At 35.3% G+C, this 14,202-nt stretch overlaps 1 protein-coding gene across 20 annotated transcripts in view; it reads right to left on the reverse strand.

Moving 5' to 3' along the window:
• The window catches only part of MYCBP2 (MYC binding protein 2), a 200,770-nt gene that overhangs the window by 157,362 nt on the left and 29,206 nt on the right, over positions 1-14,202 (reverse strand). For all 20 annotated transcript variants that reach the window (XM_037377066.1, XM_037377073.1, XM_037377077.1 and 17 more), the window contains exons 3-5: positions 5,639-5,854; positions 1,797-1,950; positions 211-407 (exon numbers count right to left, since the gene is read on the reverse strand). In XM_037377066.1, coding sequence (XP_037232963.1) covers positions 211-407; positions 1,797-1,950; positions 5,639-5,854 — 567 coding nt within the window. The remainder of the gene's footprint in view (positions 1-210; positions 408-1,796; positions 1,951-5,638; positions 5,855-14,202) is intronic.

A 14,202-nucleotide genomic window follows, 5' to 3' on the forward strand; every position in this document is an offset into this window, starting at 1 on the left:
GTGAATGAATGAAAAACATTACTATTTTTTAAGTGTTGTATTTTTTGTTCTTCCATGTCTAACTCAAGATAGATGAAGAAGTACCTATTCTTATCTCAAAAATAGTGAGGGGGAAAAAAGTTAACTGAATTTACAAAATAGATCTTCTCAGAACTCATGTATGTATCATTTACATTAATTCCCAGATACAGAGAAGTTTTAGTGAAAGACCTGAATAGTCTGACAAGCATGGCTGCCATTATTGGTGAGGATAGCAGAGATTGCTTGCAATGTTCTTCCTGTCTCTCCCCATGCTGCTACCAAACTGAAGAGGCAAGCGCAGGAAAGTGCTGTCAAGGACTGTCCTGTACTGTCATTCATTCCTGTGCTACGGACAGTTATCTCCAGAAGAAGCTGGAACAGGGATTCTGCAAATAAAACACAGCAATTACACAGATGAGTCACCAAATCGTATCAAGCAATTTGCCAGTCAATGGGAAATTAAACTTACAAAATACATGGTACATCTTTCCTCAGCTGTTAAATTTAGCTCTATTTCCAGACAGAAAAGAAAGCATCCCATTTAAACAGGCCTAAAACATCCTTTTCACTCTTTTTTAGCCAGAAAATGTTAAGTCTCGACAACCACAATGGCCAGAGAAGAAAAACCAAGTCCTTCTGTTACAGTGGAACACATTTATAAAAAACGGGTGAGAAGGAATTACTTTATCTGCCTATTCAGTCTGCCTCATCACTGAGATGATATGTAGGTCTTGACCAAACTTGTCTAATCTTTATGACAATTACCCATGTTGAAGCACATCCCATTTCTCAGAAACAAGCATTTCAAATCAAAGCTTGAAAATTATTCTGATCCTATCCCTCTTTATAAGCACTGTTTAGCAGCTGAACATCTTTAACAATCAAGGTGTGAACAGAAATCCACCTCATTTTTTTTTGGTAGTATATACAAATAACCACTGAGGCAGTAATCGAAACAAAGCCTTCTTTGTAGCTTTTTAATAATCTATGCATCAATACAAAATAAAACTTTCTGTAGCAAATTATTATACTCTTTGGAAATGGAGTACAGTTGAGCCATAACACAGAAAAACATATATAGAAAGTCTGAAAATACATATTTTTGTTCGATTTTAAACTACAGATGCTATAGCTTAGTCTTCTTTGCAGTTCTACAAATAAGTAAAAACTATAAATTAATAAAAGATAACTAGATTTTAATTTCAAGGACATAATCAATCACACACTTAAAGCCTTCAGTTCAACTTTTAGTTTCAATATCATTAAAAGCAAAATTAATTTTCAGGGAAGCTTTTGGATGGCCAGAGGAAATAAAAGCAGCAATTCTGACATTTTGTTTAGCAGCTTTATATAAATTTTAATTAAATAGCTAAGCTACAGATTACAACAGCAAATCACAAGAGAAGTTCACCGTAGAACTTTCTTCCTTCTAATAAGACCAAGCATTTTATAATTTGGTAAGACAAGCAAATCTCAATTTATAAGGTTTACTATGTGCTTCAGTGAAGCTCTGCATTACACAGCAACAAAACATGATACTTTTTTTATAAGTATATATATACATCTTTACATGCCAATATTTCTGTTCTACAAAAGATTAATGCTGAGAAAGCACTGGTTACAACACCACAAGGAGTTTACACTCCAGAATAAAGTCAATCAGTTGAGAACAAACAAGTTACCATCTCATAAATACTTCCTAGGAATCATTTTCTTCTCTCCAACACAATAATAGATATATATTAATACAAATACAGTAACAGATGAGGTATTACCTAGGACTTCAGGAGGCTCTGATTGCAGTCCTTCTGGTTGCTGGCCCTGGAGCACATTAAGCAAGGCTTGTAGGCTCCTGAGACACAAGGATGGATGAGAAAATCTCGTCTCCTTTATCAGTTCAAAGACTTCACATAATCCAACTTCAATGATCTAAAGAAGTACAGATATTTCAGAATATCTGTTAATATTTTTGGATCTTCATCAATAAAAGTATATCCTAATGTTCACAGTACAAGACAATTATTTGAAGAACAAAAATGTAAACAGTAATTCAAAAGAGAATCAAAAGTACCCACCTACACAACTGTACTCGCAAATATTACTCAGAAGTAATGTCATTATATGAAAGTGTGTATCTAAGCAGAGTAATAGTTCCATGAAAAAATAAGGAAACTTAAAATTTTTTGGACAATATAAGACAAACTGTGCCTCCTGAGTCCTTCTAATTTCGATCAAGCTCACACTTTATTTGACAGACTTCTTTCCTTTCTCCTTGCTCATTAATGTGAAACAGCAAGGTAGAATTGGCTTGTATCTTTACTTCCCAACTTGAGTAACGATATACTTGACAGCTGATACGGGTAGCGCTAGTACTTTCCCCTCCAAAGCCTCTGAGATTGTTTTTGTGACAATATAAAAAACAAAGATGAATGGCTTATTGCTAAAACTCTTTATGTAACTCGTCACAGACATGCATTATGCCAACTAATACATCATCTGTTAAAGCGCTGTTACAGCCACTCCTAACTTTCCCTTTTAGGATTTCTGAATGTTCTGAGATTACAATTATGCTTCTCTCCACTGACTGTTCCCTTTCACTTCCTTCTCAAACATGGTATGTAATGGTGAGGAGGGTGAAAAAAAACATGTGGGGTTAACTCATAACAAATAAGCAACCATATCTTCAAAACTTCATTGTGTGTTTCTGTCAGAAGCAGAGACGCAATGTTTATAGTGTTTAATATAGATTCACCCCTGAGTGAAATCTGAGAAAGACTGAAATCTGAAAATAAATAAAATTGTTAATGGAACTGACAGTCATGCTTAAAAGAGAGCTGACTGTCAGAATAGATCTAAGTTCTACTAGATGCCTTGCAACTGTCTTTGCTGTCATTCAATTTATTTTGGTTCCTGTCTTTCAGAAGTTTTTTTACCACCTGTTTGTTTTTTGAAGGAAAAATAGAAACATAATCAAATCAAGTTTTCAAAGTGCAACAGCAATTTTCCTGCAAATTGCACCTTACATTTCCCCCACTCCAATGAAGATATGAAAACACATGCATGGAATCTATAAGGCAAAAAAACAACCACCTGTCAACAAAATAACAGCACAGATGTTTTTTTCAAGATCCAAAACTCAGCATCATCTTGCAGGCTAATGAATAAAATACACTATAGTACATTTTTTTAAATACCCTTTTTTTCAGTGATAGTATCTTTGAGAGAAAATGAGAAGTTTAACGTATTCTTCTCAGTCTTCAAACAGAACACCTCATCTACCAGCTGACAAAGGCAGCTGGAGAAAGCAGAGAACCTAACACAGTGAAGGAAACAATTTGGTGAACTTCCACTACAGTAGAAATCAACCATGGATAGCTGTGCTGGGGTTTTGCCTTATCTTCACAGGTTTCGGGTTGGTTTTTTTTAGTATCTGAGATAAAAAGACCAGGTAGGCATCTTAAAATAGTTCTCTTCACCATATACATACACACACACATACATATATATATATAAAAAATACTTATGAAAGAATTATATGCATATATAAGAATTTTAATTAAAAAAAGAACCCAAAAACCCCACACAATACCAAAAAATCCACACCAAGGACTAACTTCACCAGTTTAACTCTGGAGAATCTGAGAAGAAATAATCTTGGCTAAACTTTTTTTTTAATCTTTCACCTCACCTTGAAACTCAAAATACATCAGTATTCTTTTTAATAAGCTAACAATTACTTTCAGAAATGTGTCTTTACATTTAGCAAATTAAGCCCTACCCAATATTGTTCATTATACGTAAGAATGAGACCACACTATCCTCAAAGCATAAGACAGACACCTATATTCAGCATACAAAGACATTTACATACTTAGCCTCCAAAAGTTTTACTACCTCTGAGACAGCTCCAAGTTGATGCTTTTTCCAAGTGTTTGGATGCAAGTGAAATTAGTATTAAAAAGTGTCTTATTTCAGAGTGACCTAAACAACCAAGTATTAGCTAGATATGTTATTAAAAGCACTGAGGTTGTACCAAGCATCTAAGACATCGTTCAATCAGTAAAAATTCTTGAATTCTTTGATATTTTGTAGATTCTTTGCTAAAAATCAACAGTTTGAAGGCATACCGATTTTAATCAATTTAAATTTTCTGTATTAAATGTAACAAAATATCTCACTGATTTTCTGTTTTGATAAAAGCTTCCTACCTACAGCTTCCCTATCATTTTTTCTAAGCCACCATCTTTTTAAAACTGCACCATTTTTCCAAGTCTCTTTTTGATAAACTCTACAACATCTTTAACAATACCAATGTTTTCATTTCTATATACAAGTGTTCTGTCCATACCACTGGTAAATCTTACCCTTCTTGGAACCTCTTTTAATTTCAAAATCTCTTTAAAACTCCATTACGTTCTTTATAAATGCTAATAGCTATATTGCTTTTTACTTAAAATTCCAAATCCAGCATCTACAAGCACTTGCTGATTCATTCAATATAATCCACAAGGAGTCAGATGCAGTTCATAAATTATGCTAACTATTTCTACTGACCACACATAACTTTGCAACTACCAACTGTGAAATTTCAGTTACCAAATTGCAGTTACCTGACTTGGTTATATTCCTCTGCAATTCTCCAGTACTTCCCAGAGTGCCAAACTTGCCCTTCAGATAATACTACCTAAACACAATCATCTATAAACTTCTATAAACTTCTAATTTTCTAAACAACTAGAACATTGCTGCAACACCATTTTTAGTTCATTATTTTTATTGTTTTTAGAGCAAATACAAACAAGGAAATTGACTCTGAACGTGCTTTTTAGACTCAGAATACAAAAAGGAAGCAGGATTTATAGCATTAATAAGCTAGCAATGAACAAAACTGAATGCACAGAAGTTACATAGTACAAAATGAATCATTAAATCAAAAAAATTAAGGAAAAAAACAGTAGCTTGTATACAGATTTCTGACTTTCCACCATTAATGCTACTATAAGCACAGAACTAGTAAATAGTAAAAAACCTACCCTAACTGTTGAACTATAGCGTCCAAAATCTTAAGGTGTATTACTATCTATATTTATAGTGCCAAAAGTCACTAAAGGCAAGAAAGTGGAAAATTAAAAAACTAAGGTATTAAGAATAATTGACAGTTATTGCAATTACACATAAACCTGGCAAACGGCTTTAGGAAACACTCCACCAACTGAATTCTAATAGTAGAAAGATTTATTCCTTTTTGGGGATAAAGCAAGAGAAAGCACATTTTATCACTAGTGGCTAGTAGCCTGACAGATTAAGAGCTACCATATTTGCACTTTGTTTATGAAGATTTTTGAGGCTGTAGGTTAGTTTCAAGTACCAGTACTTCTAAAGGAGTGCAAGTTGAATGTTCACCTGACATTTAATTGACTTGAAGATAATTACTGGGCAGGTACACAGATCTTCCTAATTCATCAGATCAGATGATTCTGGACTAAATGGACCACAACTAAAACTATAGCTATTTTCTGAGCAGCTAGCTTAGAATGCTGTTCTTTATTGACCACAAAGAACATACCAACTTCAGATGACATACATGGCACACTTTAAACAGTATCCAGTTACTTGCCTTTGGAAGTTTGATAGGTGGCTCTTTGGATTCCTCTTCTTCATCACTGTCTGAATCCCCACTCTGTACACTGTTCTTTGAAGCCAAAGATACAGATGCTTCCTTTTTTTGCCACTCCAACACACAATGGCGGACATTGCAGTAAACATTAAAAGCTGAAGGGTTGCTATGTAATCTGATATCTGGTATAGTTATTGTACTTTCTAGGTTTTCAGTCTGAAAAACAAGATCAATTTTAAGTTTATTAGAAGTTTCAAGCTTTGCTAAATAAAAGTAATCTCAACCATCTCAATAATTTTGGCTAAGCAAAATGATTCTCAAACTCGAGACTGAACTTTCTTGCTGAAGTAGCAATTATATTTCAGGCAGGAAAGAAAGGAGGAAAAGGAAGAAATTTCAATATATTCCATCTGGGTTTAGTCTCTACCTCTCATAACTTGATGAGGACACTGGGACAGAAAATGAAAGCAGCTCAGGCTACAGAATGGTTCAAACCTGTGTCACAGGCAAGGTTCAAACCTGTGTCACAGGCAAAAGACTAGTAGAATTCAGGATTTATCTAACAGGAGTCAGTTATTATTTTTTATTTATTATTGAATTTTAAAATGCATCATTTTTTATTCTAGTTGTTAATTTTAATCTAATGGTAAATAATAAATTCAAGCTGTTTACTAAATGTATATTAGAAATTAAAAATGCCATTAGATGTCTCGTCATTAAATGAAAACAGATGGCAATTCAAAAACTCCCACGGCAGGATGCTGTGGCTAATGAAAACCTAATGGACAAACTACTGAATACAAAAATGTATCAACACCTATGACATAACAGGACACCATCCTGTTTTCAACAGCCCTGAACCACAAAGTTTGGAAACTGTTCTGAGAAACTACTGCTATCCACACCCTTACTCTACCCACTACCCTGCCCTACCCTTTCCTTGGTACCTATTATAAGTGCATTACTGTCAGCCACTGCCAAGGCACAGAAAAGCCTCCAGAAGGCTGTCATCAGACTTGAAAAAATATTAAGAAAAAACATTTTTTTACAAAACCTCTTTTAAACTCTGCCCCATACTCCCCCTTTCTGCAACAGTACGATAAGACAGGAGGAATGATAAACTTAAACTAAAAAAACCTCCAAACCCCACAACAACAAAATAATCCCTAAGCAGGGTTATACTTTCTCTTCGGTTGTGTACTACCAAAGACTAGGCTGGTTTGAGCCCAGGCTATGAAAAACTGGACTTCAGGAATATGGGAGGAAGGAATTCCCTATAATACTTCAGTGTAGACAGAGGGCACAGGGCCTACGTAAGGAGAGAAGACCTAGGTTAAGAGTGCAAGACAGATTTCCTTGAACTTGCAAGGCAAAATTTGGAAGAGCATTAGGCCACACTGATTCAGGGTCATGACTAACTTCACAAGGTTATTTTGGTTTGTTTCTTTTATCTTGGGGGGCAGTGAGGATGGAGGCTTTTTTTCTTTTTATTTAAGGGGGATAGATATTGTGAATGACCATGTTCATCTGGCAGAATACATAGTGAATTATATTACAGTGATCTGGAACAGCTCAGAGTGGAAATACACATCTGTGAGAGCACTGATGGGAAAGAGGACTTAAGCAGAGAAGAGAACCAGTGAACTGGATAATGTTTTAATGGAGGGATTTATTTTTCTACACTATGGTAGACACAAGTTTGTACATCAAAACACAGCAATGGTTCACAACAGGTTTTTGTCTCCACTTATCTTTTTATTATTACCAGAAATAATACAGGCTTCTAAGTTAGACCATTTAACACCATATGTCACAAAAAAAAAATAATGAGAAGAACTTAAAAATATTTCATAGTTTACATATTTCCCTTTATTTTTGACTATAGTATTATTCTAACCGTACTGGTACATATTTGCATATCCTTCCTTTCCATTATTACTACAAAATTATTGCAAGCTGAAACATTAAGAAGCCATGTTTACTCTGTAGCCTATTTTATCCAACACAGACACTGCGTTAATTTTTCTTACCCATATTGGTGCTAGCAGTAAGCGCAAAAAAATAAAGACAATGAAGAACAAAAAAGTTTGGGTTTTTTTTTCTATTTTGGCACAACAGAAGTTCTTCCATTAGGAACTGAAATGCAACAGAAGTTTAGTCCTTGTTCAACATGACTATCTTTGAAATAATAAAGCTACTGCTAAAAAAACACAATTATTAATCCGTGCAAGAACTCAAGATACAATGTCATGTTATTCCAGTATCAAACTGCATCAAAATAGATTTGGACTAATACCAATGATAATGATCTGCTACATACTTTAAAATGTATCTGGCACCAGAAAACTAAACTGTTTGATGATATGACTCTTCTGTATGTCAAATATCCATACACATACCCCAACAGTTTTTGCAGCTGTTGTTAAGGCAAACACACAATATAAGCTTTCAGCTTTAAAGCTAATTGAGTTGAACTGCACAGATTAAAAAAAATATTTAGTAAATTTACTATGCATTTCCCAGTTTAATGACAGTTACAGGAAGAGAAAAATATCTGAATCCTCCGAAATATCTCTATCTCACATTTCACTTATCTAATTATTGTCATGTACTGTAATCGTAACTTCTGTGAAGAGCTCCCATTCCAGTTCTTTCCTGTCAGGGGTTCAGCTCAGTCTCTGTTCCACAACAGCTTAAGTTCTGTAGCTCATATTGCCTCTTTTGAAATAAGTTGGCCAAATTGTTTAACCAGCACCGATAATTTTAGACATTACAGTGCTAGATAAATTTCAATGTATGTTTTCTTGCTTATTAATAGTAAGTTGACTAGTTTTCAGAAATAAACCCCTTCCTTATTCTCAATACTCTACAACTACTAAAAAGTCCCTTAGCTAATGCTTTAACTTTTAAACAGTAAGCATTTTAAATAGTCTATATTTCTATTTAGTGTCTCAATCTTATACAACAGTGCAAACTATATGTGTATACAATAATCTGCTATCCAGACTTCAATACAGCACATTCTCCAGAAAACCCTGCTCTATCTGAACAGTGTAGCACTAGAATACATGACTTAGAACTAGAGTTTAATTCCTAGCTGTGATGTTAACCCACTGTTTACATTTCTTAGTTCATACCTCTGCCTTCCCTTCACAACACCTTATCTCTGAGAACTGTAAAATTTTGAAACTATCTTATACTCTATCCTGTTATACACTTGACAAATATAGTAGAAAAGCTAACAATGTCCCTTAAGAATATTTTTTAAATTCACTACCTGGTTTTGTCAGTTTAAAAACACTGGTCTTATGACTGTACTAAATAAATCCTCCTTTGAACAGTAGTAAATTGTCACAAAACCAGGTTAAAACTCAAGGATAATTACAACTTTCACTGCTTACTGTCTTTCACTCGAGGGGAAAAAAATTTAACTGAATTAACATTACATGTATAAGCACAAAAATGCTTAACATGCCTCAAGGCAGAAGAAAGGTGCTGAATGACAGGGCACATTGTTTCTGGTTGGAGAGTAGGAAGGGAATATCCAATTATCATGTCGTTCTTTCTCTCTCTTCCCCCCACAAACTTCACTACAAGGTGGAAGCCACTGACTTTTCATGATTTATTTGCTCAAGTCTCTGTGGGAGTTTAACTATAATATTTATAGTTTCCAGGTCTTCAAACAAACATCTGTTCAGAAGTGGAGGTATATGAGTAGTTTGTATAAACTTTATTTTAGATTTCTTTTACAGAAGGCAGAGATGGATCTGATAAAACAAACAAAACCCACAACCAAACAGGAGAATGTTCTGTCTCTTTCAGTGAGCAGCTTCCCACACCCCTTTTCTTTTTGTCAACAGTGGTAGTGGAAAGTATTCAAAACAGACATCAGAAGTTTTTTCCATCTAAGGTAAGATTTTTCCTTTCCAGATTATAACAGATTCTTAACTTCACTGAGGTCATCAGATGCACCAATCAAGTTAGGAAACTGGGATGTAAGTTCATCCCATCATGCACTGGAAGTTTCATTTTCTGCTTCTAATGACAGCCATCGCATTGGGTCACTTCTACACAGCCATACAAACCTCCCCAGCAGTATGAGATTTGTGCTAGTATCTGTACAATCTTGCTACTGGCTCATAGATTTTGAGGTAGAACAGATCACTGTGAAAATCTAACCACTAACTATGCCTACAAAACCCCACTTTGTAATTCTTATATCAAACCAATAAAGTCTAATTTAAGTTACATTAATGATGCTGCGTTTCATGTTGACACAAAATACTTGTACGCTGTTAAGGAAAACACTGGAACATTAAATGAAAATGTTAACCAACTTCTAACAACTCAGTGAAGCAATTTACCAATTTTGCACAGACCTAGGATTATTAATAATCCAATCAGACTGCTCTTGAGCTATGGGATACATTATTTCAAGAAAAAACCCACCCTATAGCTTGTTTTCTTGGTGTTAAGTGTATTCATATCCACAGATGCATGAAACTTTTTGCGACGCTGTGGATAAGGTGAAGAGCAACAATTGCTTTTTCTGCACCTCTAAATGTCCTTTTCTTAATGGTTACTGGAATATTGCAATCCAAAGCATTCCCTAAATATAAGAATGACTAGAACCCAGCTTCTAGGATGTCTGAGTAGAAGACAAGGTGATAGGCCTCACATTTCTCCCAAAGCATTTGGTTCCTCAGAATATGAAATCACTATCACTTTCAAAAAGAATGGAGCTTCAGGACTGGAAAAAAGAATGACCCTTTTTGATTCAGTGGTTTTCATAGGAACTGTAAGAAAGTGGGACATTCTGAAATCTTTACCTTTGTTGTTTCACTTGGTATCCTCATAAATAGAAAATGCACCTTCATAAAACAAGATACATGATGAAACATACATCGTAAAAGTTAGGTGTGATGAATACTGGGTATGTGCTATCTTGAGAGTTGGAAAAATTTGTGCTAGACAGAACATCTAAAATTAAATTTTGGTGGAAAGGAAAACCAATTTTTAAATATGATGTCATTCTTAAAAAATGTGCAATATTAAACTTCAAAAAGGAGATTCTCAACAGAAACCATACAAGGTGAGGTAACAGTGATGAAAGGTCATTTCAATGGTCAGTAGGACTATGGCATCTTTTCCAGAAGAAAAGATAGAGAATCTGTAAAGGTGATAAACCTAATTAAAACCCTCACAAAAGTTTTCTGTATTTTAGGTAGACAAAATAGAAGCTGATTATGTTCTCCAAGCATTCAAGATAAAATTAGAAATGTCTTTCTCTTGAAGTTCTAGAAGACACTGAAGAAAGAACAATTCAGTCCAGAACCACTGAATACTGAAGTCTAAATGCAAGCCTGAGAAACTGCAATGCCAATGTAAATGAAGAATCATGAACACAGTTTTAATATATGAAGGTAAAGTTTTATTTCTTGGGTGTTACTTGCTTTCTAAAAGATACGAAGCTATCTTATGAGAGAGAATGAAGCATAGATGCCTGTAATCTGATGTGTGACTTGTCCTTGTAAACATGTAGACCCTGGTAAATGGAAGGACGCATTATGTAGGAAAGGTTAAATGGCACAGGTTTGGTTCATAAAATAAATCAAATCAACCAGACTCACAAATGCTCTCCTCAGTTAGCCTATGTAATGTTCCAGTACGACGCTCAAGGAAAGAAGTGGGAAAAACAAAACCCTCTGGTCTCCTTTACGCTTGTCTCACACCTAAGGAAACTGTTTTCTCAAAAGATGAAATCCATACATAGCTTATTTTCTGACCAATTTATTTCCTTCCTCTTGAACCAGATGACTGCAGTAATCGTTTATTCACAGATGTGATGGAAATAGACTATAATCTAGGAGAGGAAAGTTAATCTGTTGTTAAAAATAGGTAAGGCTATAATAACCATCTGATCTAACCTGTGCATAACACAGACCCATAGAGCCTCACAGAATTCTCTGAACAGTTAAAACATGTCTTAGAAAGGGATGCCCTCTTGAGGTTGAAACACCAAATAATACAAAAGCCATTAAAAACACTGCTAAATTATTTAAGAAGCTCCATGTGGTTTTATTGAGACAAATATTTCTCCCAGTTGATCCACGTTATACATCTAATCATTGGCTTACAATAAATTTGTCTGCTACGTGAACTATCCTTTCCTCCTCCTATTTTTTTTACTCCTTCTATTTGTATAAAGCTAAACAAGACATAGTTGCATAATTTAAGCAGGTGGATGCCAATCACTGGAATTACGTTCTTTGTCTATGGCAGACTCCAATTCTTCAGTATTCTTCAAATAACATTATGAGAACAGCTTTCCATCCAGTCTCTCAGCTAGTTGTTCTAAACAGCAGTTTTGAGTTAACAGTTATGTGGGAAAACTCCAAGGGGTGAAAGGAGGCAGGGGGGAGGGGTGGGGGAAGTAAGCAGCAGTATTCATAGGGTTAACATAAGTTACACAGCCTACAATTTTCTAGTGATAATTGTTGCCAAAAACAAAAAAGAAAAGAAAAAGGAGGCAGCAGCAAGAATCCAAGGTGCTACACCGATGGCTAGTAATGGCATATTTGTTGTCTATTTAAAAGTCAACATATTCAGCCCTGAATTTCTAAAGCCAAAACACACTGTATCCACATGTTAAAATTTTATACCACTGTTTAAAATAAAGATACTAAACCACAAAACCAAAAGTTAACAGGAGCTCAAAATGATCATAACATGACCCCAGCTTAGAGACAGAATAAGGCTCAAACTACTGGGCTGCATTAAATATAAAATAATGTTTTATACTTAAAATGTTATAACACTTAATACATAAATGGTGGAAATTATTTTCCTCCAGTTGCTCAAAGGCTTTTTTTTTTTAAGTGTGCCCTCCTCTTCAATTACTCAATTATTTTTAGTAAGCACATGATATAAAGAACAAATTTTTGGGTTCCTTCAGCTTATTCTTAATTTAAGGCCCTCTGTGCCTCTACCAAGCATATCAAGAGAAAGCTCCCATTGTTCAGACTAAAAGACCCTGGCTCTTAAGAAATTAACAGATGCACACAAGTCTGCTCAAAATGTCCAGTAGAGATGGGCTTTTCAATCTGCCCTATTACAAGGCTTCAAATGAAAACTCACATTTTCCTGACAATACACAAATCTGTTTTCAGACATTCCAGTGCAAAAATTATCATTGTGCTTATCCTGCACTGCAAAGCATGGGAATGCATTGAAAAACATAGGGCAAAAAACCCCCACCCAAACCAACAAAAAAAACCCCAAGGAAACAACCAAAACCAAAAAACAAATCCACCCCACTTTGCCAGTAAATGAAGTTTGTAAAGCTATGGATCTGATTTTACCTCTCCCTTTTCATCTACATTTTTCAGGAAATACAGAAGTTATTGCTGTCATGCAAGAATAAGCTGGAGTGCCTTTCTGTACCTCAGTGAATCAGAACAAACATCAATGCTCTACTGGTCAACCCTGGCCTGCCTCAAAGACTTCCTAGAATAGAGGCATCAGTAAAAGGCATGCAAAAAACCATTATACCTTTCAAAGGCAGATACATCTTATTTAATGCTTAAAGTAGAAGCTGTTTCAAATCAAAGAAAAATCTTGGAAACAACCCTCCATAGGCATGAGGTGTAGAGATGATCAATCAGTGCCAAATCTATAACTACTGACAAGAACCAGCCCTTAATATGTTCATGTCTTTGGCCATTCAGAAGGGATCCTGCCAATCCAGTTATCCAGTGTCGCTAAATCCAAGAAGCACATTTAACTGTCAAGCTTGTGGAGAACAGTGGTTCTGCATTCAGCTTCCTACTCAAATGTTCAGCTAGGGCACCACTACTCAGAAAGACAAGGTTCCCTTTCAGTGATCAAAGGTGAAGAGTTATCTTACTTTAAAACACAAATTTCCGTCACCAGACAGAACACACAAAGACTAACTAGATTTTTGCAAAATTTCTTCAAATTTCTAACCTGGTTTTGTGTGTTGACAGTTCATCTGAAAAAAATCACGAAGGGAACAGGGCTAAAACTTCTGTTATCATAGCAACTGAAGGAAGGGCTGAAAAAAACAGTTTGGACCAGAAACATTTCACTGTACAGTACTGAAAACAGAAGTGAAGATAAGCCCGTTCTATACCAAAGACTGGAGCTGCACTACTTGAGATAAGCAGAACAATCTGGTAAGCATCCAAAAAAAGGCAATACCAAATGAAGAGATACAGGGCCTGCTTCACCCTCCCAAAGTCATCTGTCTTGAGATAGAGTAACTACACAAGGTTTGGCAAACAGGGATAAGACAGCAAATTTGATCTACAGTGTATTTGTATTGTAAGAGCATTCAACTGACTAGAAAGTGTTTTCACTGGATATTTCTGTGGCTCTGTCCTTCAGAACCAGTCCAGAATCATCTGCTTTTTCTTTACTGACTACAGTGAGAACCCAGGAAGAAGCCTCCATGCCTGCAATGAGCCTTCACGAAAATCCCTCCAACGCTCTAGCTTGAACATAAAATTAATACATCTCCAATACAGAATGCAGCAGAGCAGTAT

The sequence above is a fragment of the Falco rusticolus genome, chromosome 2, assembly GCF_015220075.1.
Source record: "Falco rusticolus isolate bFalRus1 chromosome 2, bFalRus1.pri, whole genome shotgun sequence".
Classification (NCBI taxonomy): domain Eukaryota; kingdom Metazoa; phylum Chordata; class Aves; order Falconiformes; family Falconidae; genus Falco; species Falco rusticolus.